The sequence below is a fragment of the Brachyistius frenatus genome, unplaced genomic scaffold, assembly GCF_029030835.1.
Source record: "Brachyistius frenatus isolate BFR_SWC_R1_liver_20210118 unplaced genomic scaffold, ASM2903083v1 Contig_69, whole genome shotgun sequence".
NCBI lineage: Eukaryota > Metazoa > Chordata > Actinopteri > Embiotocidae > Brachyistius > Brachyistius frenatus.
Genome location: NW_027210668.1, coordinates 962,226 through 985,960, shown reverse-complemented (window position 1 = coordinate 985,960; position 23,735 = coordinate 962,226). Strand labels below are relative to the sequence as shown.

General features: G+C 44.7%; 1 protein-coding gene across 9 annotated transcripts in view; it reads left to right on the top strand.

Annotated features, from left to right (window-relative positions):
- cacna1g (calcium channel, voltage-dependent, T type, alpha 1G subunit) overlaps positions 1-21,203 on the top strand; it is a 289,223-nt gene extending 268,020 nt beyond the window's left edge. For 7 of the 9 annotated variants that reach the window (XM_069707505.1, XM_069707506.1, XM_069707503.1 and 4 more), the window contains 10 exons: positions 463-596; positions 2,768-2,838; positions 4,987-5,065; positions 5,527-5,648; positions 6,775-7,188; positions 9,600-9,752; positions 12,220-12,342; positions 14,322-14,529; positions 15,837-16,006; positions 19,308-21,203. In XM_069707505.1, the coding sequence (XP_069563606.1) occupies positions 463-596; positions 2,768-2,838; positions 4,987-5,065; positions 5,527-5,648; positions 6,775-7,188; positions 9,600-9,752; positions 12,220-12,342; positions 14,322-14,529; positions 15,837-16,006; positions 19,308-20,321 (2,488 nt within the window). In that variant the 3' untranslated portion in view covers positions 20,322-21,203. The remainder of the gene's footprint in view (positions 1-462; positions 597-2,767; positions 2,839-4,986; positions 5,066-5,526; positions 5,649-6,774; positions 7,189-9,599; positions 9,753-12,219; positions 12,343-14,321; positions 14,530-15,836; positions 16,007-19,307) is intronic. The other 2 variants (XM_069707497.1, XM_069707504.1) reach the window with 2 other exon arrangements.
- The last annotated feature ends 2,532 nt before the right edge of the window (positions 21,204-23,735 follow it).

Below are 23,735 nucleotides of genomic sequence, written 5' to 3'. Positions count from 1 at the left end.
ATTAAGAGCAAACATTAAGTTTCTACTGGCAGATGTCAGTGCAACCTGTGCTACTTTTCTTCATTTGTGAATGGAAATGAAACATGTTTGATGCAAAGAAATGGACTAAATTCTTAAGAGTTGGACTCTGTGTAGTTTCAAGTCCACCTGGAAACACAAGGTATTTGATTTGAAGTCAAAATTGAGTTTGAAGTCGTGCAGATTTTGTCCAGTTCAAAGTAGTCCGATTTGTGACTCAATTCTGATTCAAGTCCAACTCATACGACTCGACTTCACACTTCTGTGCTGAAGGAAATGACTCAAAAAAAGAAAAGAATGATTTGTCTGGATCGGTTTTTGCAGCCAATCATGTTTCATCGGAGGTTTTAAGGGAAAAGAAGTCATCTAAGTCAGTTAGGGACTGATGAGTGTGTGTGTGTCTGTATAACGTGTGTGTGTGTGTGTGTGTGTGTGTGTGTGTAGGTGGAACCAGCTGGATCTGGCCATTGTGCTGCTGTCCATCATGGGCATCACTCTGGAGGAGATTGAGGTAAACGCTTCGCTGCCCATCAACCCCACCATCATCCGCATCATGAGAGTGCTGAGGATCGCACGAGGTACGAACCCCTCCTCCCCTCCAACACCTGCCTGACACACCTCACTGCAGCCTCATTTTCCATGCTGCACTTTTAAGACGCCGTGTAAAGCAGTCACATTCCCGGGACTCCCCCCATTGTTTTTTTTTTTTTTTTTTGCACGGCGCATCTCAGCAGGTTTTCGGGTGGCGTGTGAGCCGACCAGATGGCACAGAGAAACACAGTCAGATGACAAAGACAGCAGAGAGAGAAAAATGTAAGGGGAGAGGGAAAGGTAGTGGAGGGTAGAGGAGAGCCAACACACATTGTGAATGTAAGTGAATTAATCTGCAAGAAACTGGGACTTGGTATGGAGGAGAAGAGTGGGAGGAGGCAGAGATGATGAACAACTTCTGACCTGAAAATAGATTATAAGAAGATAAAAAAAGAAGGCGGAAAGAAGGGCAATTGATGTTAGAGCGAGAGAAGTTGAGATGAGGAGAATTGACGAGGACATAAATGAGTAGAGGAACGGTGTGTAGGTGGGCGAGAGAGAGCAAACGGTGTGTTTGTAAAGAGAATAAATGGAGCTAGAGGGTTCGAAATCAGGAAGGTCGAGTTAAAGAGGAGGGATGGATTTGGTAGCACTGAGCAGGAGAAAGAGGAAAGCTGCACTACCTGTGTGCTTGAGTTTGATTACCGTCCAAGTAATAAAAGAGAAGAGCAGGCGGTGTGTGTGTGGGTGGGGGGGGGGGTTAAGAGGAGGAGATCAGAGAGGCAGAAGGAAAGCTCGTCTGTTTTGTCTGATTACTGAATGTGTAATAAAAGAAGTGGCATGCAAGTCGTCGGTGATTACCGTCACGCAGCAGACACATGTTTGTCGTGTGTAATGTGTGTCGCGGTTTGGCGCTGTGATCAGGGCGGGTCCAATCTTTCTTTTTATCTGGCATCAACACGCTCCGCACGTTCCGACTGAATGCAGATTTGACTACATTTACACACCGTCGGCATCGTAATCCCATTTTAATTTGCCTCCCCGAATGCGACGGCGTTTTTTTTTTTTTTTGAACTGCGTCGTCAGTGAGATGCATCAGGATGACTCTTCGCTCATGAGAACATCGTGTGGAGGGCTTTTTGTGACTTAAAGTGCACAAATCAAAATTTAAACTATAGCAAGTCAGAGAGAATCATTCATTATCCCGAGGAAAACCTGGTGTGGAATGAGCTCTCGTGAACTTAATAAGGTTGAACTGTTTTGCACTAGAAGTGCAGGAATGATCGGCTGTTTTAAGGTTAAAGAGAAGGGATGGACAGTGTTCACACTGTAACTGTGTGTCTAAAGCCGAATGGTGAAGAGGCCAAATGTTTGTCAGCTCAATAATCGAGCTAATTGTGACATGTTTCAGGTTTCTGTGGTAGCAGCTGATAGAGCTAGCCTGCTTCCTCCAGACTATTGCTCACAGCTTCAGTTTCCTTCACTGCGGTTATAGTCATACTGATTGGTTCAAATTAACGTGAGATCTACGCCTAGTAGGGTGAAGGGATCGTCTCTCTATGGAGCGTGTCCAGACCCATATATTCACGCAGTCAAACTGGCTTTGATAGAGTTGACAGGGAACAACAATTTCAGAGTAATAGGACTATTTATGAATCTAGTACATGGTGTGCCTTTAAATTTGAAACAAGGGGCCCACACATGACCTCCGTCACGTCTCTCCTTTATTCAACCTTTGTCAATACTCGGGTGTATCAGTCACACCTAGTCTCACCGAAACGTCACACTGACACAGTGTCCTCTAGTGGACAGACGGGTGAGTTTCGCGCTTTGTCATGATACCAGGCTGTTGTATTACCTCAGCTTTTTTGCATGCGTTGTGCGTTATCTGTCAGTCTTGGTGTACCTCCATTGTTCCCATCACCCAGTCAGTAGGATGTTACGTCACTCCTGCTGTCCGAAATCGTAACGTCCAATAGAAGGACATTTGTGACTACACTAACAGAGCAGGAAGACTGTAAGTGAGGAAAATGCTGTGTCCTTTCAATTTCACAGGCGTGATGGCACAAGTCCCTGCTCTCTTATGTAAGACGGAGAAATCTTAATATTGGTGCGACACTTTTTCATTTTGTGTGTGTGTGTGTGTGTGTGTGTGTGTGTGTGTGTGTGTGTGTGTGTGTGTGTGTGTGTGTGTGTGTGTGTGTGTGTGTCCCCACAGTGCTGAAGCTCTTGAAGATGGCGGTGGGAATGAGATCTTTGCTGGACACCGTTATGCAAGCCCTGCCTCAGGTACACAGTCAGCTCTGCTAAACAACATCCACCAACAGTCTTTCCTTCCTCATTTATATGTTTTCCCTCATTGATTTCACATCCTAACACAAAAAAAACATTAGATCCCAGAGGCATTTCACTTTTGGTATGTATTCCTCTGTCTCAGGGCGTCTTTTCCCAGGAGCTTTTCGCTCAACTCTAGAGACCCTTATTTGCATTATCAGCCCCCTGCGGAGATTGGGGAGTGAATGCAGCTTGAGGTTTTGTTTTGAACAGTGGTGGGTGGATTTGTTAGTGATGGAGTTGGTAAATTAGAGCAACTTCTGCAGTGTTGGGGGAAAAAAACAAAAAAAAACACAAAGTCTCATGTTCTCAGTATTCTTTGATGTTGCTTCTGTCGTTCACATTCAGACAGACAGAGATTGAGTGTTGTTCCAGGCTAATTTCCCCAACAGCTTGTCACTGGTGTTCAAAATTAATCAACCCGATAATTGGGGTGTGTGTGTGTGTGGGGGGGGGGGGGGGCAGTTTGCTACATGCTGATTAGCATTGACAGCAGCAAACTCTAGAGCCACCTAAATCCACCTCTGCATCTAAACTGTAATTTCCTATTGTTCCTTTCACTTTTGTCCGATCCGCAGCGCCTCTTCATATTTGTATTCCAATTTCGCATCTTTGTTTTAAAGACTGAATATAAAACCTTAAAAAATACGATTTCCTTCCACTTTACAAAAGTGAAGCCAAAATATCTTGGAAATGGGGGGCTGCCATCTTGCACTGGTGATGTCAACCAACGGTGATGTCACCAATTGGTTGGTCAATTACCATTTTGAAGCCTCGAGTTGGGATTTTGGCCGTCTCCATCTGGCTGGTTTGGAGCCAGAAGTGACCATATTTGGACGATCTGGGGAGGAGCAAGTGGTAGATACAAATCTAAATGAGTGAAACGCAATGAAATTACATCCCGCCAACCAACAGCAAACACCTGACTGCACGACAAAAGCACTGCTTTTTGAGGCCTGACTTTGTGTTTGTATGTAACAGAGATGCTGAATGGGAGTCTATGGAGCCAGAGGCTCCATTTAGCAGCCTTTGGTGGTATTGTAGTACATGGCATTTCCGCATTGGCCTAATTTTGGAGACATAGAATCTACGTCCATTTTTATATGCACTCACTGTTTGCAACCAGAGTCTGCAGTGGTAAAATCAGAAGAGATGTGGTATCAGTGACCCAACACCTCATTTCAGGCCCAAATGTGACCACACACACCTCTTCATCTTCACCTATCAGCCGCCAGAGTCTTTACTGAAGTGGGCACTTGCTGTACTTTTACCATTTTCTAGATAATAATGACAAACATCTGCCAGTTGTTTAGCGAGCTTTCCACGTACCACGTCTCCAATCCCCCGGTCACTACTGCAAAGATGATGGTTGCAAACATTAACTGTATATAAAAGTGGACATAGCTTTCTGACAAATGATTGCCAAAGTGCAACACTGCCCCGGGCCGTAAAAGGTTGGCTCCAAAAAGCCTCCATAAACTCCCATTCAAATTCTCTGATGAAATACAAAGTCAAAACTTGTTTTTCTACAATTTGTCACGGTGTTGTCAGCTAAAGTCACTCCTAGCAGTCCATCTGAAAATAAAACCATCATTAGCCTCAAAAAGCTGCATTTTTTTGGGGGGGGCGTGTCTGTTTGATTGACAGGCCTGCGGTGCAGTCCGGTTTTAACCATAGTTTGGCGGGACGTAGTGTCCTCGAGTTTCCAACCAGATTGAGTCAGACCAATTGCTCGCTCCCCAAATCGCCCAAATATGGTCACTTCTGGTTCCAAACCAACTCCAGTTTAGCAGGCAAGACGGCGACGGACAAAAATCGAAACTTGAGGTAGAATAACAGCAGTTCACAAACCAATGGCTGACATCACTGTTTGTTTGCCACTCGAGTGGGATCCATACAAAGACGTGCTAACGTTTGACAGTTACGTTGGAGTGATGGTCAACACTGACACGGTTTATACTTTTATTGCGTCTGCCTCATCACGAACCTCCATTCATTTTCTCCCTGGAACCAGCTGTTTGTTGTCCCTCCTTATTGGTTTATTTTTCCTGGGAATTCTTTCCTCTGACTAATCCCTCTTCTCTTCCTGTTGTGTCTCTGCAGGTGGGCAATCTGGGTCTCCTCTTCATGCTCCTCTTCTTTATCTTTGCAGCGCTGGGAGTGGAGCTGTTTGGTGAATTGAGTAAGGACACATGCACTCTGCAAACAGACTGAGAGGCAGTAGAGATTCTCCTGTGCGGTGCAGGCCACGCAGGGCCACGCAGGCCATGCAGGGCCACGCAGGCCATGCAGGGCCACACAGGGCCACGCAGGGCCACACAGGGCCAGGCGGGCCACGCAGGCCACGCAGGGCCACGCAGGCCACGCACCGAGCGCTCAGTTCTCCCCTCTGTGGGTTTAATCTATCCGATGTTAATTGCTTTCTAGAGGCCTTTGTTGAAATAGCATATTGATCTCTCTAATTGTATCTTGTAGCTTTCAGTCTGATAAAATAGTATCACAGTAATTATAATTTCATTGCTGAGCCCTGTGCTGTGACAAATGAAAAGGCTTGAATGTTGCTGGCTTTCTGTGTCTCTCTTTTATTCTCGGGCTATTCCTCTCACTTCCTCTCCTCCCTCTCCTTCCTCTCCTCCTCCCCAGTCTGCGATGAGCGCCACCAGTGTGAAGGTCTGGGGCGCTACGCTACATTTAACAACTTTGGGATGGCATTTCTGCTGCTCTTCAGAGTTTCCACTGGAGACAACTGGAATGGCATTATGAAGGTGAAACTAACACTGCAGTTCGAAGTCCTGAACGTATACACACACTTACAACATTCATTCTTTTGTAAATGTTTATTTATATGAATTTGAGTTAAAATTGCTTCTCTAATTTTCAGAGAATTTTATATCTGAAAATGATTCAACAGCAAACTATTGTCCGATGTCTTTGTCTCAGTGCCTGCAGTGATGGTTTGCCCTTCATGTACTGAGGCAGAAAGTAAGAGTTTGGAGGTCAGAATAGAAACTCATGCGTCCGATTTTCACACCAGAGATTTGACTTCACCTCCCACCTTTCTGGCTCTTTGTGCCAGGGTTAAGTATTGTAAATGTATCAATGTTGTCGGAATAAATCAGCAATAAACAGGACTGAGGAGGATAATATACTTTTAAAGTGATAAACTACTAAACTGCATTGGTCCTTGTTTGTGCTGAGCTCATTTACATTTGTTTTCCTACAGAACTGTCAGCGTCAGCATGCTCACTATGACGATGCTGCCATGCTGATGTCTTTGATTTCATTTGCTAATTATCACACAATTTATAGCAGAAGGCAAGTGGAAGGTTTTAAAAGTCATTTGTTCTCTAAACTAAAGTATTGGGCAAAGTATATTTGGTGACCGATTTCAGCATTTTTAAAAAAAACATTTTTAATCTGTTTGAAAGATTGATGCCATCCACGATCATTTACCCAGCAGACAATCTCCTCCTTGCTCTGCTTGACCTGGAGAGGAGAGAAAGTAGTGCGACTGTCAATGATGGCAAAAGGCAGGAGAGACTCACACTGAGCTGGAAATCAATAAGTACACGTAACTTTGGTAATTTAACATAAATACAATATTTTGTCTGGACTGCAACAGCAAGGCCAGCCCTAAAAGTTCATGTCTATCAATGTGTGAGTGAGGGATCGAAGTTACACCATTGGTCCGGCTTCATATCACAACTTTCCTTTCAAATTGAAAGCCATCCAGCATTTTCCGCAAGATATACAAGCAGTTGACCTAATCTTGGTTTTCTGATGGAAGGCCCCAAACATATTTGCATAATCTGGATAAATCCACCAGGAAATGTTGTTGACTGTAGCAAATATATTCTCACCTTGTTTTGTTTTTTTCCCATTTTTTTGCAGGACACGTTAAGGGACTGCGCCCACGACACCAGCACCTGCTACAACACCGTGGTCTCTCCCCTCTACTTTGTCTCCTTCGTCCTGACCGCTCAGTTTGTCCTCGTCAACGTGGTCATCGCCGTCCTGATGAAGCACCTGGAGGAGAGCAACAAGGAGGCCAAGGAGCTGGAGACGGAGCTAGAGCTGGAGCATCAGATGGAAAGTGGGGACATGGCAACGAGGTCGTCCCAGCTCAGCCCTCTGGCTCTGGGTGTGGACAGGTCGAGTTCTGGGGGTTCATCCTGGAGGTCCACTGGAGGAGGGGACATGGAACAGGAAAGGGAAGGTCCTGTGGACTCACCCACTCCTGATATCAGCAGAGACTCTGTAAACATCAGAGCAGAACCACCCTCATGCCTGGAGCCCCAGCTGGAGGTAAGGAATCTGTTGTGCTAAAAAAAAAAAAGTACTTTTTTTTAGGTTTTAATAACATGGACTTTAGTCTCTTTGGCATCAAGATACTTCCAGGAGCTCCAGGAAGATCAATAAGTTGTGAGACTGCTGCTGATGCACGGGCTCGGAGAAGAGCACTGTTACATGCAAGGAGCAGGAGAAACTATAACCCCCATGAGTAACTGGTACAAACTTCGTCACTTGAACATCATTATTTCCAGATTTAAAAGCGTGTTTGTGAGCAGTGGTCCAGGTGCGTCCGTGATGGTTTACGCACCTGAAATTTGAACTTCAAAGATTGTGACAAATTACTGGGGAACCGAAAGAAGTCGCAGGGATCCAAAATCCGGTGAGCAGGAGTGGTGGGGAGCCACGATTGTGTTTTTTGTGGGCGAGAAACTTATCAGTTTTCATTTGCAGTGTGAGTGGGAGCTCTGTCATGTTGGAGAACCCGCCTGCGCGTCGCGCCACAGTTCGGGTCATTTGCACTCAACGATTATCCTCAGATGCCTCAGATCATCACAGTAGATCTCCGTAGCGACAGTCTGACGCTCTCGAGGACAAATTCAGGGCGCAAAAAAAAAACCACCTGGTTGCACGCCTGACCTGATGCGCCTTTTCGGTTTTTGGACAGTCACGTCCCGTCCTTTGGGAATATGAATGTCACTAAGAACACCTCTCCAGTCTCATTGCTTCAGTGCTTCAGCCCTCCTGAAGCACTCGAAAGGGTCTCGGTTGCAAATTTAAAGCGTTTGACACAAAACATGACGTGCGCTCTCTGGTCACGCCCTCGGAGAAATCACAGACACACCGGGTCCACTGCTTACAAAAATATGTGTAAGTCAGGAATTCATGATGATCAAGTGACGAAATGTGTACCAGTTACTCATTAGGGTGATATCTTTCTCCTGCTTGGAACTTATTGATCTACCCTCATATAACCACCTTGTTTATTACTCTGCTATCTTAGTGTTTGTATTATGTCTAGATTAGGTCAGATTATTAGATTCTCAGGGGTTGAAGCAGCCTCCTGCGTGACATGACGGGTGCTCTGAGGTCACTTCCTGCTGGCGGCCGGGCTGCGAGGCCAATCAGACGACCCCTACGTCTCTGGTCATTGCTTCTGAATCCGGGCCAAACCATTAGTTAATTCTCAGGCTCACGCTGAGGAGCGCCGAGCATGCCGGATGGTATCGGATATAATGGATTCTGTGGTCTTCCTGCTCGTTGCTGTCTCTGTGTAATAACTGTCATCCACGGGTAAATAAACAGAGACGGACATGGCTATATTAGGGTATATTCACCAGACAGTCTGGCACCATTTCAAAATATAAGTGGATGCATTTATGTGACGTGTATCCCATGTTTAGGGTCATATTTGGAAGAATATACTTCAATTTAAGCTTTAAGGTCAAGATACTCTTAAATACTTCGGTCTCTGTTCCTCTACCACACATGTGCAACACTATAATACTGACCAATATTCTCTTCACTCCTTTTTTATGGTTTATTTTAACTAAAAAAAAAAATGCAGCTAGAAAATGTGACCGTATGTAAATGTATTATTCTGTACTGACCAATATATAGATGGATTACAGTCTGTGTGCATTTGTGATTGTGTGTGTGTGTGTGTGTGTGTGTGTGTGTGTGTGTGTGTGTGTGTGTGTGTGTGTGTGTGTGTGTGTGTGTGTGTGTGTGTGTGTGTGTGTGTGTGTGTGTGTGTGTGTGTGTGTGTGTTGTGTGTGTGGCTGGTCCCTGCAGAGGACATGCCAGTCACAGACAGGTCACAGTGCCATGGGAAAGCCGGACTGCAGGGTCTTGTTGTTCACTGCAACAGCTATTTCCAGACAGCGGAGGAACTTTTAGAGGATAGGAAGCAGAGGTCTCAGTGTCGTTATGTTTCTCCTCCAAGACGTGATCCATCTTCCTCTGACACTCCTCCAAAAACAGGAGCGGTTAAACCTCAATCTCTTCTCCAGCCTTGTGGCAGGCCAGCTCTGCCGCAGTGTTGTAGTGCCCCCTTGTGGGCTTGCATAGTAACACATGCATGTTTGTAGTGGATGTTGATGGGGAGGAGTTGGTTTTAATCAGTTAAAAGTGTGAAGAAGTCATTTAGTGAAACACTTACAATCTAGTTCTCCTACATTGTTGTGCTTCTTTGTCATTTGTCTTTGTATATCTGTTTGTTTCTACCTGATCGACTGTCTTTTCTCCTTCCCTCCTTTTCTTTGTGATCCATATTCTTCTTTCTACATTTATTTACGTATCTCTGTTTGGACTTCTGTCTTTCCTTTCCACCTGTCCTCGTTATTATTTTTCTACAATTTCCCCCTTCCCCTCCTTTTTCTTCTTCCTCTGTTTGCTCTTGCTTTTTTCTCTCTCCATTACCCAAGTTTGTCCAGCGGAGAGCGCTGTTTGACTCGGTCTCCCTGGTCATCCAGGGTTCAATGGAGGGCGAGTTGAGTCTGATGGACAACCTGTCCGGCTCTATCTGCCACTACTACGCGCTGCCCCCCGAGCCCAGCAAGCACAGCACCGACAAGAAGGTCAATAATTACCATGAAACACAGCTGATGACTCACTTCTCTCCATTTCATTCGTCCGCTGGTTCTTATTTCTCTGCAACATGTCGGACTGCAGAAAATCAAAACTGAGATGCTGTTGATTTTGTCTTTAATACCAATACAAATATTATACAATAATCTCATGTAATTCTACAGACAGTGTTTCATAAAACAAGTATGTCTTTAAAGGTCAATTTAGAAAAGAAAATCTGTTTTTCTGTTAATTAAGAGTTTTCTCTCAATTTTCTTATGAAATCCTGAACTATACTGTTCCAATTATTTAGGCTTCCACCAACTATTCTGATGATACACCAACTATTCAGCTGTTTAAAAGCTCATGGCCATGAAACTTGTGATATGAAGTAGTTATGACTGTCAGAAGTTGCTACAAGTGGTGTGTTCAGACCAAACGCAAAGCTAATTAGTCTCAATGCAAAGATGCAAAAGGACGTGAATTTGTGTCTGCACGAGTTGAAAATATTTAACTATACTTGCGGCCATATTTGTGCAAGTAACACGAGGTGAAAATTTGTTTGGTGTGAAAACAACATGAGACACAAGGCACTGGAAGTAATGAAGAAAATGAGTTGAGTGAACCGATCCTCTAAATAAGGCCGATTACCACAAAGTTGTAAGTAAGCCCTGCCGACTCTTGCGCCAGTTTTTTGTTTTTTTTATTGAAAACAGCTGAAATAATCTCAGCATTATCGGCAGACTTTTCCTTTTTTTCAATTTGTTTAAATGAAAGTAAAAAGTTTTCCGACTCACGACCAGACTAAATGTCTTAAAGATGGAGTGTACGGTACTCGGCCTAAACAATAAGATAGACGCACAAAGAAAGCTCATACTTTTTGTGGAACTTATTTTTGTTTATAATTCAGCTTTAAAAGCATCCATTGTGAATGTTTGTTAAATTTCCTGCAGCCCTACAGCAATTACCATTTTCATCCTGGCATTACTCCTCGTTGAATATTCGTCCCTCTCTAACCGGCCTTGTTGCCCACCGCAGTGTTCGTGCGTCACGTCCCGCCTCGGCTATGATCTCATTCCCCCGTTCACTTCTCCTCCTTCATGCTTGGCAGGTTGTTGTTGTTTTTTCGGTCTGGTTCAGCAGCCTCAGTGAGAGTTTTCTCTGTCTCCCCTTCACAACTTGTTGTCGGTGTGTGTGTGTGTGACATGTTTGTGCGATTCTATAGGAGATTACCTACTTTTTCAGTCCGCCGCAGCAAAAGTGAAACCTCCCCACCTCGGGCCTTCCTGAAGCCGGCAGATCAGTGTTGCACATAAAGTCTGCGGAGAAATGGCTCCAATCAATGAGCTATGGATCACTGAGTCGCTGAATAATTCATCTGGGTGCCTCTTTTTTGTCTCATTTAAAGGCAAATTGTGCACAATCACATTAGCATTGCTAAAAACCCCGTCTTCTAAAAGCTTGAACTGGGTTGGAGATGTCGGCGTCAGATGCCACAGGCCACCTTTCTCCTTCTGATACATTAGCAGAAATGTTTTCCATCGAGTTTCAACCCCTGCCTCTCGATGCACCGACGGCCCATTTGCCTGTCAGAGAGCATTTCTCCTGTTAAACCGCTGGCAGGCCGAGTACACAGCAGCTCCAGACCTCTGAAGACTGGAGCTAAACCCTGCAGGGCTCCGCAATTCAGGAAAGTGACAGAAATGAGCGTGTTGGATTCCACTAATTTAACCATGTAGGTTCTTCGATGTGCTTTTTAGCAGTCTGTACATTACAAGTAGGGATGAGCAGTTCAAGCAGAACTACCATTTCAAATTCACTATTTGATTTCTTATCAAATATTCGCCCCGTCGGTGCTTCACTCTTAATGAGCGCTGGAAGGTTTTAAACTCTCTTTTCCTGCAGTTTGCACCGCAGCTCTTCTTTATTTATGTGGTGAGGGAGTCCCACATAACACCACGGCAGGCAGCTTTTAGCCTCATTACCGCCACCTTCTGACGGGAGTAAGGCATTACAACCAGGCGCTGGGAAAAACTGTGTAAATAAGGAAGAACGATATACTAATCGATTTAGAAAGTTACAACGCATTTTTGAAATCCATCCTTAATTACAATACGTGTGATATCAATTAATTCCCTTCCCGTGTGCTTCTTTGTGTCGTTTGCATCCTTTCCAGCTGTTAGTCTACTCTACATGTGTGTATGTGCGTTCATGTTGGTGAAGTAAAAGCCAAAATACAATGAAAGCAAGAATGATAAAATGTCTAAAGATGAGAGGAAATGTCATCATGTGGTTCCCAGCCTGTTTTCACGTCGTCTTGTTTCCGTGTTGTTTTGCTCCGCTACATCCGAGCAGTTTATACGTGTTGTTTCAAACATGTATTTCTCTTTATCTGTGTAACGTCCTTCTGGTTGTGTGTTGCACGGACTGTGCGTTTTGTTTTTCTCTGCTCACCAGCGGTTGTCTCTTCCTGCCTAGATCCCTCTAGCGGAGATGGAAGCTCTGTCTCTGGCCTCTGAGAAATCCTGGTCCCTAGCTCTGACAGACGACTCAGCCCCTGACGATTTTAACCCCCCCTTTCTAACCAGTCTGGAATGCAATGTACTGACAGTTCCTCTCTTTCTCTTTCTCCATCCTTCTTCCTCCTCCTCCTCCTCCTCCTCCTCCGCAGTAGCTTGTGATGTCTCCTTCCCAGGGCACTTCCAAAACCACTTGTCCCTCCCCCACTACGCTCACTGGGTTTAAAATGCTTTGGTTGGCAGGGGGAAACCAACCTGTTGCCAAATCTACAGACTTTGATTTGAAGCCACTGTGGCAATAATTTAAATGTTTCTGTTCTATCTTTCAAATTATTAACATGGTTTAAGGGTGCTGTTGTGTTGGCGTGTTAAAAAAAAAAAAAGCTTTTTAAAATATTTTAAATTCTGTTTGGACTGATTGTTGTGATACATCAAACAGGAACTCGGCCATCCAAAGCAGGCTTTCATCACCACGCCCCTCTGGGGGGAAATAACCCCAAATACTGCACATACAGCAACAGCAAACCAAAGGAAGTTCTTCAAACTTTGACTTTAAAATAACCAGTTTAATGTAGTCTGATGTATCAGTGAAATAGATTAAAAACAATAAAAACTAAATCGAGGCCCACTCATAAAAATATTGTTCGTTAGCGCTACCGGTGGTCAACAACTCCACAGGGTGCCTTTAAGTTGTATTTAATTTCAATTCTGTCTAAAGGCAAGCACACAATTACACATATGGAGAATAAAGTGTCCTGAATAATTGATGAATAACCACGTTTATTTTGCGTAAAGGAAATAACAGATGCTTTTAAATGCAAACACAATAAATTCAACTTAAGTGCCTTTAACAGAAGTCTGTTTTCTCTGTAATTAGTCCCAAATTATATAATTCTACACACCAATAAAATAAAGTCTACTGAAACATAAATGCGTGAATACATGTCTGATTGGCAGATATCTTTCTGACGGTATCCAGTTTATGGACAACAAATCCAATCAGCTGCTTTAAATGGTTAAAAGAACAGTAATATACGGAAAATTCTGCACCCGCTGGAGGGAAAGTCTGAGCTCTTTACCCCCCCTACCCCCCTCCTCCCATTAACCACCAGTTTGGCTCATTGATGATCCCACGGTTCCTTCTGAGAGCGTCGCTGTAACCTTGGGCCGCACTGCACATCCTGACCAGTGTTTCAGTGGCATCGATGTATAAATCATCACAAATGAGATCGCCATCGAACACAGCGACGTAAATTAGATTGTTCTGGGGACAAACACAAAAACAAAAACAGAGCGAAGGGAGTGAAGAAGTAGAGGAGTTCAAGTGGCATTGAAAGACTCTGGTGACTCTTAACCATGTGCCCACCAAATTTCTCTTGTCTTTCTCATTCCACCTTTCCAGCCTGGTGTGTGTTACTTTCCAGTCCAGTAGAGTAGTGCGCCTCCTCACCTGCCAGTTTGCAGTTTTCTCTCCTTCCTCTTCCTCTTCCTCCTCCTCTCTCCTCTCTCCTCTCTCCTCTGTAACATATTTTTTCTCTTTTCTTTTCCCCTCCTTCTACTTTTCTTTCTCCTTTGTGCTTTACACGTGAGTCCTCGTCTTTATCCACAGTCCTTTCCTCTCGGCCGTCTTCTTGTGTCCGCGCTGTCCCTCCGTCTCCCGCTGTCGTAGTTTTCCGCTCTCCTCGGAGGGTTGTACAGTGTGTTGGAGCTCTCGCAGCTCTGTGATGAATGCGAACTGGTTTTGTACTGGGTCGGGCTGCCGGACACTGGCCTCGAAGCAGACACGAGACGCAGAGTGTCTTACACTTCAAAAAAAAAAAAAAAAAAAAAAAAAGAAGAATTGGAGAGGTTCCTGTGATCTGTGGCAGCTCTGTGTCAGTCAACTCCAACGTACAAAGATCCCGTCTGTCCTCTGTCTTCAAGCTGCCTCTTTGTTCACGTGGTGTCTTAGAGAGAGATAACAGCTGCGAGTGTGTCGGGACGAGTGTGAGAGTGCTTGAGTTAAAGACTAGCACCGGTCCTGACGTAGAGGGACCCTGACTGTCCTCTCTGTCCGTCCAGCCGGAGCACCTCGATGCTGGGGAGCCAGCGGCGGACAACCTGCTGAGCGTGAGGAAGCCCGCGGTGGGACGCACACACTCGCTGCCCAACGACAGCTACATGTTCCCCCCCCTGCAGCCCTCGGGCGCCGCGTCTCCGGCTCAAGCACAGCTTCAAGCACAGTCACAGGGGCCCCGGCACATACCGGGCACCCACAGAGCCCAATCAGGTACAGTAGGACATTTATTGCATTTTAAATAAATGTCTCCACAGGTCGTCGCCTTTTCATTTCTCTTAAAGGTCCCACATTTTACACTTTTCTGGCGTTGCAGTCTTGATCACGAAGAGAATATTTTTGTGGTTCTAAGTACCAAAAACCTTCCGAATATAGTTTTCCATCTCTCTAGAGTTCTACCAAGACCCATATCATCGACCTTTTGTTCTGATTGGCCGACTCGTTTCTGAGTCATTTTCTTTTTAGCGTGCTCGCTCAGCCACAGAACAGCCGCTCACTGTTTTTCACCAAAAAAAAGGTGGGACAGTGAGCCGTCTCGTGTTAAAGACGGAGATGAGTGTCACTTTCTGACATCACAAACTTACAGAAGCACAAACCACTCATCCAAAACAGCACCGTTGATAAATATGTGCTGTGTGCATTTCTTTGTGGACTGAACGTTTTGACACTTTTCTTTTTACAGTATTTATAAAGCACTCAAACCTGGTGTTCAAAATCAGAAAAGGAATGGAAGTCTGAATTCACAGACTCCGAGGTGCGATCAAACTGTTCAGAGGCTGCTCCTGTTGCGCGGGTGGAGCGCAGCGTGGTCACAACACAACAGGAAACAATAACCTTCATGAGCACTTGAGTTTCAATGCTTGATCAACATCTGCGCCTGAGTTACACGTGTGCAAATTTGCAATTTCAACATGGACATGTCAAATTCAGTAAGTGGGCAACAGAGACCCTCGAAATGCTTCAGGAACCTGCAGCAATGACCTGAAGAGGTATTTTGGATGTTTCCAGAGAGGCACGATGTCCAAGAATGAAGGAAGCGCATCAGCTCAGGAGTCACAGCGGGTCCATTGTCTTTAACATTTGTGGGGTTGTGTACCATGAATCCGTTTCAACACTTTGGTTCTCCAACGTGACCCTAACACTCCCCGCCGCTTCTACCGGCTGGATTTGACTACTTGTGTCCAAATTTGCTGTGAGCTCTCTGCTCAAGTTTCAGGTGCGTGGTGAAACCGCAAATGCGCAGGTACGTAACTCAAGTTGCGATGCTGATGAAGCGTTATAACTCGGTATATTTACTGAGGAAGGTTATAGCTTCCTCCCGCTCTGCACGCGTCACAGTGCTGCACTCCATTCGTGCGCAACAGGAACAGTCTTAAGAACTTTTTCATCGGCCCTCATGAACCAACAATCTGTAATTTGACATCTGATTGGGAGTGAACAGAAAATGGAGCGATCCCTTTTTTTTAACATAACGTGTTCCTTTTTGTCATTCACCTGTGAGCGCTGTGCTTTACGCGCAGGCTCCCGTGGTTCGGTGCGTTCACAACCTGAGGAGTTTTCCCAGCAGCTGAGCGTCCCAGCGGACCTCTTCAGACCCATCAGCCCTCACAGCCACTCCGACTCGGAGGGCATCCCGCGACAACAGCCTCCGCGACGCACGCACACACTCAGCCGCACGCTCCGCAGACAGGTGACCGAATCCTACCCAAATAACTTCACGAGTCTTATTCTGTCCTCTGATGTCCATTTGTGAGCGTAAAAACGTGTTTGGTGTCAGTGGTTCTTAACCACGTGTGACTAAAGCATGTCGCTCTGGGAGTTTCTCTTCATACAAATCACTACAAAAGCTGATTTTATTGATTAAAGCACTTTCTAGCTGGACAGCTGATCTCGGCGCCAATGAAACCTTTGGGTTAGGGATTATGAACAACAGCGTTATGGAGTATTAAGACCACTTTGGGAACAAAATAAAATCATCATATATACATTAATTTTAAACCCATAACAGCATGAAATGAAAAAATAAACTCTTGTTTCATCCTGAATTTATACCGTTGATAATATAATTTGAATAATTAATGACACATCTCTGAACAATCAGCCTTTACACACAAGAAACTGAAGATGAACGACTGGCGCATCATGATGCCATATTGATGGAGGTATTATATACAGTACTGTTAGTAACTGTTAGCAGGTACTACTGCTACATTACATTTACATAGTATTACTGATAAGTAGAAGTTTAATTCTCAAACAAACAAAATAGTGTTTTGAGATGTACCTTCATTTTCACTAATGACTTTTTGGGCAACATACTTTATCACTTCCTTTGCTTTTAGTTTGATAAAAAAGAAATGCTGCACTTTTATTTCTGTCATTAAACAGTATTAGATTAGCTTAGCTACGCTGCAGAATGTTAATGATGAAAACATGAAAGGATTCATTAATTTAATATATTTTAGTATGCTTTGAAAGACTTTATTCTTTAAACAATACAACATTTTCTTTCGATCTTGGATTTATTTCAACCCAGAGTGGTTTTAAAACTCCATCGTACAGAATCATTGGTTTAAAGATCTCCCCTTTGCATGTTTTTAAACAATTTCATTTTGTCTTTCTCTTTCCCCTTCTTCCTCTTATATTCCTGTTTATTATTAACTGATATCATTTCCCCACTTTGTATCTGTTACTCTTTGATCTCAGCTCAGTTGGGCCCAAAAGCCGCCCGACCCTGAGCTCCTGCTCAAACACAGATACTCCTGTTTCTGAAACGGCAACAAACAGCAGACTTTAGCTCCTACTGGGCCTTTCAGAAACACTGGACTCCATGTTCATCTCCAGACACACACACGCGCGCACACACACACACACACACACACACACACACACACACACACACACACACACACACACACACACACACACACACACACACACACACACACACACACACACTCCCCCCTCTTTTTGTCTCTCCTTGTCTTTCATCCACCCAGATGTTTGTCTTCTGCTAACCATCCGCCACAGAGCATCTTGAAATCTCTAACAGGTACTTCTACCTGTAAGAAACTCAACTTTAAGTTTATTGTGTCTCCTATACTCTCATATGACTGGAGCTATGTTGCATTATATTACTGGTTAATCAGTCGAGTGATAGAAGGAACTGAAGTTGGACACAGATATAATGTGGCGGAGAAATTTACCCACAATCCAGTGCACTTAACCTATTACAAACTCTACAACTCAGGGGATTGCTGCAAAACAGCGAGCGCTGTCCTTATGCATTTGGCCATTTTTTACGCGTAGTATAAAGATAACAGAGTAGCAGAGAGTTTTGTATTTCCTAGAGTAGTGCTTGAACAGTACGTAGTAGTTAACCAAAGTACAGTATTTGTTGTACTTAAGCTGGTTTTGCTTAAAAATAGAGAAAGAATCAGACAGGGTGATTATTGTCAGTGTTGTTCTGGTGTGCGCTCGTATCATTTGTTGTTCCCGGTGTTGCAGTGCTGCGGCTGGTGATTGATATCTTTGGGCACTAGGTGTCTCTGTGGTCACACCGTTCAGGGTCATGCAGGGAAACCCATGAATCCCAACACAAAGCGCCGTGCCCTGAAACCCACACATGCCTTGTCTCCTCATCACAGATTCAAGATCTTATCTTAATTGACCACAATAAAATTCAAGTGCTGCTCATTTCCTCTCCGGAGCGGGAGGTCTGTGAGGGACGAGAACAAGTCATGAGGACATTGCAGCGATCACTGTGCTTACTAACCGCGACGCCGACAGTAGTAACGTGATGTTTACCCTCTCGCCTGTTGGCCTCACACCCTGTGCAGAAGGAAGGATGAAGGTATGGGAGCACCGATCAGAGTCTGGTTGTAAATTCTCCTGAAAACTGCACTGCGGACTGTTTACAGGGTTTTGTGTGACAGGTCAAAGGTTAGAGGGTCACGTGGTCTGGCTCAGAGTTCATTGTGTCAGTCAGCTCCTTCCTGAAGTCCTCAAAAAAAAAAAAAACAGAACACTTTCCAACATGCTGCTCGCTCATGTCAGTTTAAACCCGTTAAACCTGGAAACTTCATCTGATGAATTTAATTGTCGGTTGGATTCAAGAAAATACACCTCAAGTTTATATCCCTTTTACAAGAGGGTTATTAGATTTCCAAACCTATATTCATAATCCTTATAAATGAAGAAATGTGGAGGAAAATGTACCTGCAGAGAATTTTAATCACAAGTTTAAGGAATTGTTTTTCTGTTTTAGGAAGCAAATTTAGTCAATTTACTTTTTTTAAGTTGTCAAGTCACTTTAAAGACAATTTAAGTCATCCGAACATAACCTGCTCTGAATAATTGTGTCTGAAATGAAAAGGAAAGTTAAATTACCCAGTTCAAATTCCCATATTTTTCTGAAAAATAAGCTGGCAAGAATCTACGTAATTTTTTTTTTTTTTTTTAACAACTGTTGTAAATCCACATCCCTCCTGGTGTGAATAGTTTTCATGCAAAATATCTGACATCATAAATTGGATATTTAAGGAGAGCACGTGTCAAAACAAATCAGTGAAGCTCAAACAAGTGAAGGAGCGATGATGAGGTTTGAGCGGAGCGAGTCTTTAACAGATGTCTCCGTCAGCTGTGAATATAAAATGCTGACTCGGCCTCATCAGAATTAGCGCACAGAAAGCTCCCCTTCAGGTCAGATGTTGTTTATCCAACTTGACAAATCTTAATGTGAATACTGACATTGAGCAACGCTGCGTCTGTATTTCTGTTGGAATTCCTGGCAGAATGTTGTAATTTAACTCTTCGCTGTCCGCAGTGAGAAGCTCAGAGCTGACTGAGAACTTTGACCCAAACCGCTGCTTCTCATCCTCATTTCCTCACACTAACTCGTCTCCCCCCCCCCCCCCCCCCTTCCTCTCGCTGCACATTTACCTCCATCTCCAAAATACTTCACCCTCCCCGCTCCATGTTCCATCTTCCAGGTTGCGGTGTCTACTGATTCTCAGGAGGCCCTTTGTTCAGACGGAGGGGAGAGCAGTGAAGGACTTGTGAATGTGGCCTCTCTGGGCCTCCCTCCATCCCCCTCCACCTCCCCCTCCCCCTCCCCCTGCTCCCATCATCATCATCCTCATCAGCAGCCCGCCCTCTGCCCGGTCCCCCCCACGCCGGGCGCCTCCCCAAAACCCTCGCGGCCCAGCAGCGTGCACACGCAGCACCACGACCAGCACTGCCTCGCGTCCTACCCCGACTCCGACTCCGACTCCGCCTCGCCGCCTCCGCCGTTACCAGCCAGGCCGCACCAACAAGAGGCGGCCTCGGAGGACCAGGAAGTGTCCCTGATCACCTGCGCGGGGTTGGCCGGCAGCAACGACATGGCGGCGGACGACGGCGGCGGCGGCGTGAACGAGGGTTACGGCAGCTACGCGGGCGGCGAGGACAGTCGGAGTCCGTGCTTGAGGCAGCTGAAGAAGTTCCACAGCGCCGACACGCAGAGCCGCGGCGCCCTCCTGCCCCGCCCCCGCCCCTACTCCTGGCTGGACGACCCGCGGCGCCACTCGGTCGAGGTCTGCTCCTCGGTGGACTCCAGCCCCCAGCGCAGCACCACCTCCACCTCCTCTGGCTTCGTGTCCCGGGCCGACAGTCTGCAGATCCAAAGCCAGATCCCCGCCCAGACGTCGGTGCCCTCGCCCCGCCGCAAGAAGAAGATGAGCCCGCCGTGCATTTCCGTGGACCCGCCCGACGGGCTGGTGCCCCAGTCGGGCCTCTACCCGGGCCTCGGCGGCACGGGGCTGGCGGGGTTGGGCGCGCCCCCTCCTCTGCCCGGCCGGGACACCTGCCTGAGGAGGAGGGCGCCCTCCAGTGACTCCAAGGACTCCTTCGACCTGGGAGTCGGCGAGGGCTCGGCGCAGGACGGAGGCTCGCCGAACCCCAACACCAACCCCAAGCTATTGACTCTTCCCAGTTTCTCCTTCGAGAAGACAAGCTCTGAGCACTGAACCCTGAACACTCCACACACACACACACACACACACACACACACACACACACACACACACACACACACACACACACACACACACACACACACACACACACACACATGCACACACCCTCCAAAACACACACACACACACACACACACACACACACACACACACACACACACACACACACACACACACACACACACACACACACACACAAACACACGATGCACTCTGTGTATCTGTGATGGTGATAGTTTCTAGTAATAATGCTGTAGAAAGTAATAATGGTAAACTACAACCAACAATGAAAACATCCTTGGTTCCATAAGGAGTGCAGTACTGTAGTAGTGTGACCATCCCTCGTCTTTGTATTGTTACTGCCAAAACAACTAGAGAAGAAGAGGCCAATAAACAGAACTGTTTCTCTTCTGCTACACCTGCATGCCACCGGCTGCAGCTCGACCCCGTCGCCTCTGGAGCGACACCAGCGCCTGGGATCTGGCGACCTCTGTGGTCGCCGTAGGAACTGCCTGGTGTCGCACAGAGTGGAACTGGTCAGTGGAGGTACAAAGCAATATGAACGTTTTAGAGACACTATTTTCTTAAATTATTGGGCCATAGTGTTTGTACAGGATGTTGTTTTTAATTTCATTCGATTGTTACTTTCATGTCTTTTTTGTGATTTTTTTTTTTTTTTTTTTTGTCAGAAATGGTTTGTCTTTGTCTTTCTTTTTTCACCGTAGGATATTTCTAGCTTTCTTGGTTTACTGAGGAAAGTGAACGTTTTTCAAAGTGCTGAAAACCATGTATTTGTAGGAATAATATATAAATATATATATATATAAAAAAAAACAAGTCATTAAACTGAGCTTGGATTTTTAAGCACACGCATTAGATCACGGTGGTTTGATTGTTTAAGGAAAAAAAGCTTGATCATGTCTCTGGTGTGTTTCCGACAGTCTCTTTGTAGGGTGTGAAGACTGACTGAAGATTGATCGTAAAGTTGCTGTTTTTTTAAACTTGACTTCAAGTTTGACCTATTACTTCCTCGCTGAACAAGCAGCCAGCAGCAGAATTCCTTCTTTCTCACATTTCATCCCCGAGTGAAGGATCGGCCGTCACTGCAGACACACCACTCTTAGCTCGCACAAACACACGAGCGTCATAAATCTGACATCATGAAGAAAGCCACTGGGATCTTAGGTGAGTAAAATGTTAATGGTTTTCATTGTACAGCCTATTGATTCCATATTTGTAAGCATATTTTGTAATTAATGTGGCCAAGCTTCTCTCACGATAATATTACAGCAGAAAATCTAGACGCGAGTAAATAAGCACGTGAATACGTATAGAAACAGGAGAGTTTTCACAAAATTAGACTCTTTGCTTACTGAGCCTCATTTTAATAATTTAATGCGCCAAAATGTATGATGTATGATATATTTAACGTTTGTAAATGTCTGAACACAGTAAAAATGAGTTTGTAATTGACAACGTGAACCGCCAGGACCCGTTTGGTTCAGATCAGATTAATTATATGTTCCAGGACGTTGCACCGCACAGTAGAAGTTTCTAGAAACAACAAATTTAATTAAAACTATAAGCAGTGATATGCGGGCCCTCGCATGCTACACGTCGGGGAGCCAACGGGTCGGGGAATAATAAAAATAAATAAATGTCATAGGGCAGGTCGCCTGAAATATGCAACAAAAGTCATACTATATGTCCTACAAAATCAAAAAACAAAACAAGACTGTACATGTGGTCAAATATTTTGGACAACATGCTATATAGTATGACTTTTTTATGATAATTTGGACGACATGCTACAGTATGACTTTTATTATATGAATGGAAGTCATACTATATCATATCGTCCAAAATATCATGAAAAACAAACATTGTATGTGTGGTAAGATGGGGCAGTGGTTAGCAGTGTTGCCTCAGTCAAAAGGTTCTGGGTTTGATACCCGGCAGGTTACTTTTGTGTCTTGTTCAAAAAAGTCATACATGTACATGCACATTTTGTATGTCCTACATCTGGTAAAATGTGGTAGTGTTTAGTATTGTTCCCTCCCATTCAGAAGGGTCCAGGTTCGATACCTCCCTTGGATGGAAGCCATTAACATCTAAAAAAAAAAATCCCCATCCTCACTGTCAAAAGTTTCTGGGTTTGATCCCTGGGCAGGATGATATTTTGTGTTTTGCAAAGAAATTTCATACTATAGTATGGATCGAACCACGGACCTTCAGACTGTGAGACGACAACGCTGACAACTGCACCAATATGCTGGCCTACATAATATGAACGGAAGTCATACGTATAGCATGTCGTCTATGGTACTATACTATGGTATGACTTTTTATCATATTTTGGAAGACATGCATGATGTTTGTTTTACGTTGATGTAGTCGTAAATGTGACATAGTCACACTACAAGCAAGAACATGCAATCCTCCACAGACAAAGTTCCAGGCCCCTGATCCAACCGAGTACTTCCTGATTGACAACTCTTGTTTGGAACTGCAAAATTGTGCTCCCTTTATTGCATGTTTGTCTGACTTATATAACTTATATGACCTTTACACATATTATGGAAGACAGCACGGTGGTCCATTGGTTAGCATTGTTGATTCCCAGTCAGAAGGTTCCAGGTTAGATTATTGCCTTTGATGTTGCTTTTCATCTAAGATGTTGATGTCTTCCTTTCCAGGGCGAGTCTTGAACCTGGAACCTTCTGATTGGGAGGCAACAATGCCAACATACTATAGCATGACTCTCTTTTGTCCTTTTGAGGACAAACTATTCTTTCATATTTTGGATGACAATACAAAGTCATGTTGTCCAAAATATGAAAAAGAACATTGAATATTTTGGATGACTTTTTTTTTTTTATCACTTTTTGGAGTATAACCTTTTTCTGAACTGACATACATGCCTCAAGTTCCTTCCCACTGAGGCAACTTCTCTAAGCAGTGCCCTACTGTGTTGTCCAAAATATGAAAAAAGAAAAAAAAAGTATCTTTTTTAATTTAGTTTTTTATTGTGGTTGACTCGTTGTTTGGTATTAGTATGACTGCATGTACAAACCAGAACCCGTGAGTCTAAATCTCAGAGGGACTCAGACTGTGAACCATGTGGCTTATTAAGGGGACTCGCCCTCCCTGAACCATATGTAATACCTCGAGCGGGGCTCGAACCCGTGTCTTCATGAGGTCGTTTCCAGCTCTGAAGCGGCGTCGAACACCGCTGGATTATCTTCGACGCCGGAGAACGAGTCGTGGCAGGAGAAAGTGTTTCACGGAGTTCACTCAGAGCTTCCAGTGACTGAACCGACAGTCTGGTTAACTCAACACGTAAAAGATTCTACTTCACCAAGGCTGCTATTAATGGTTCAGATTCCACCTCGGCACAAGGGACAA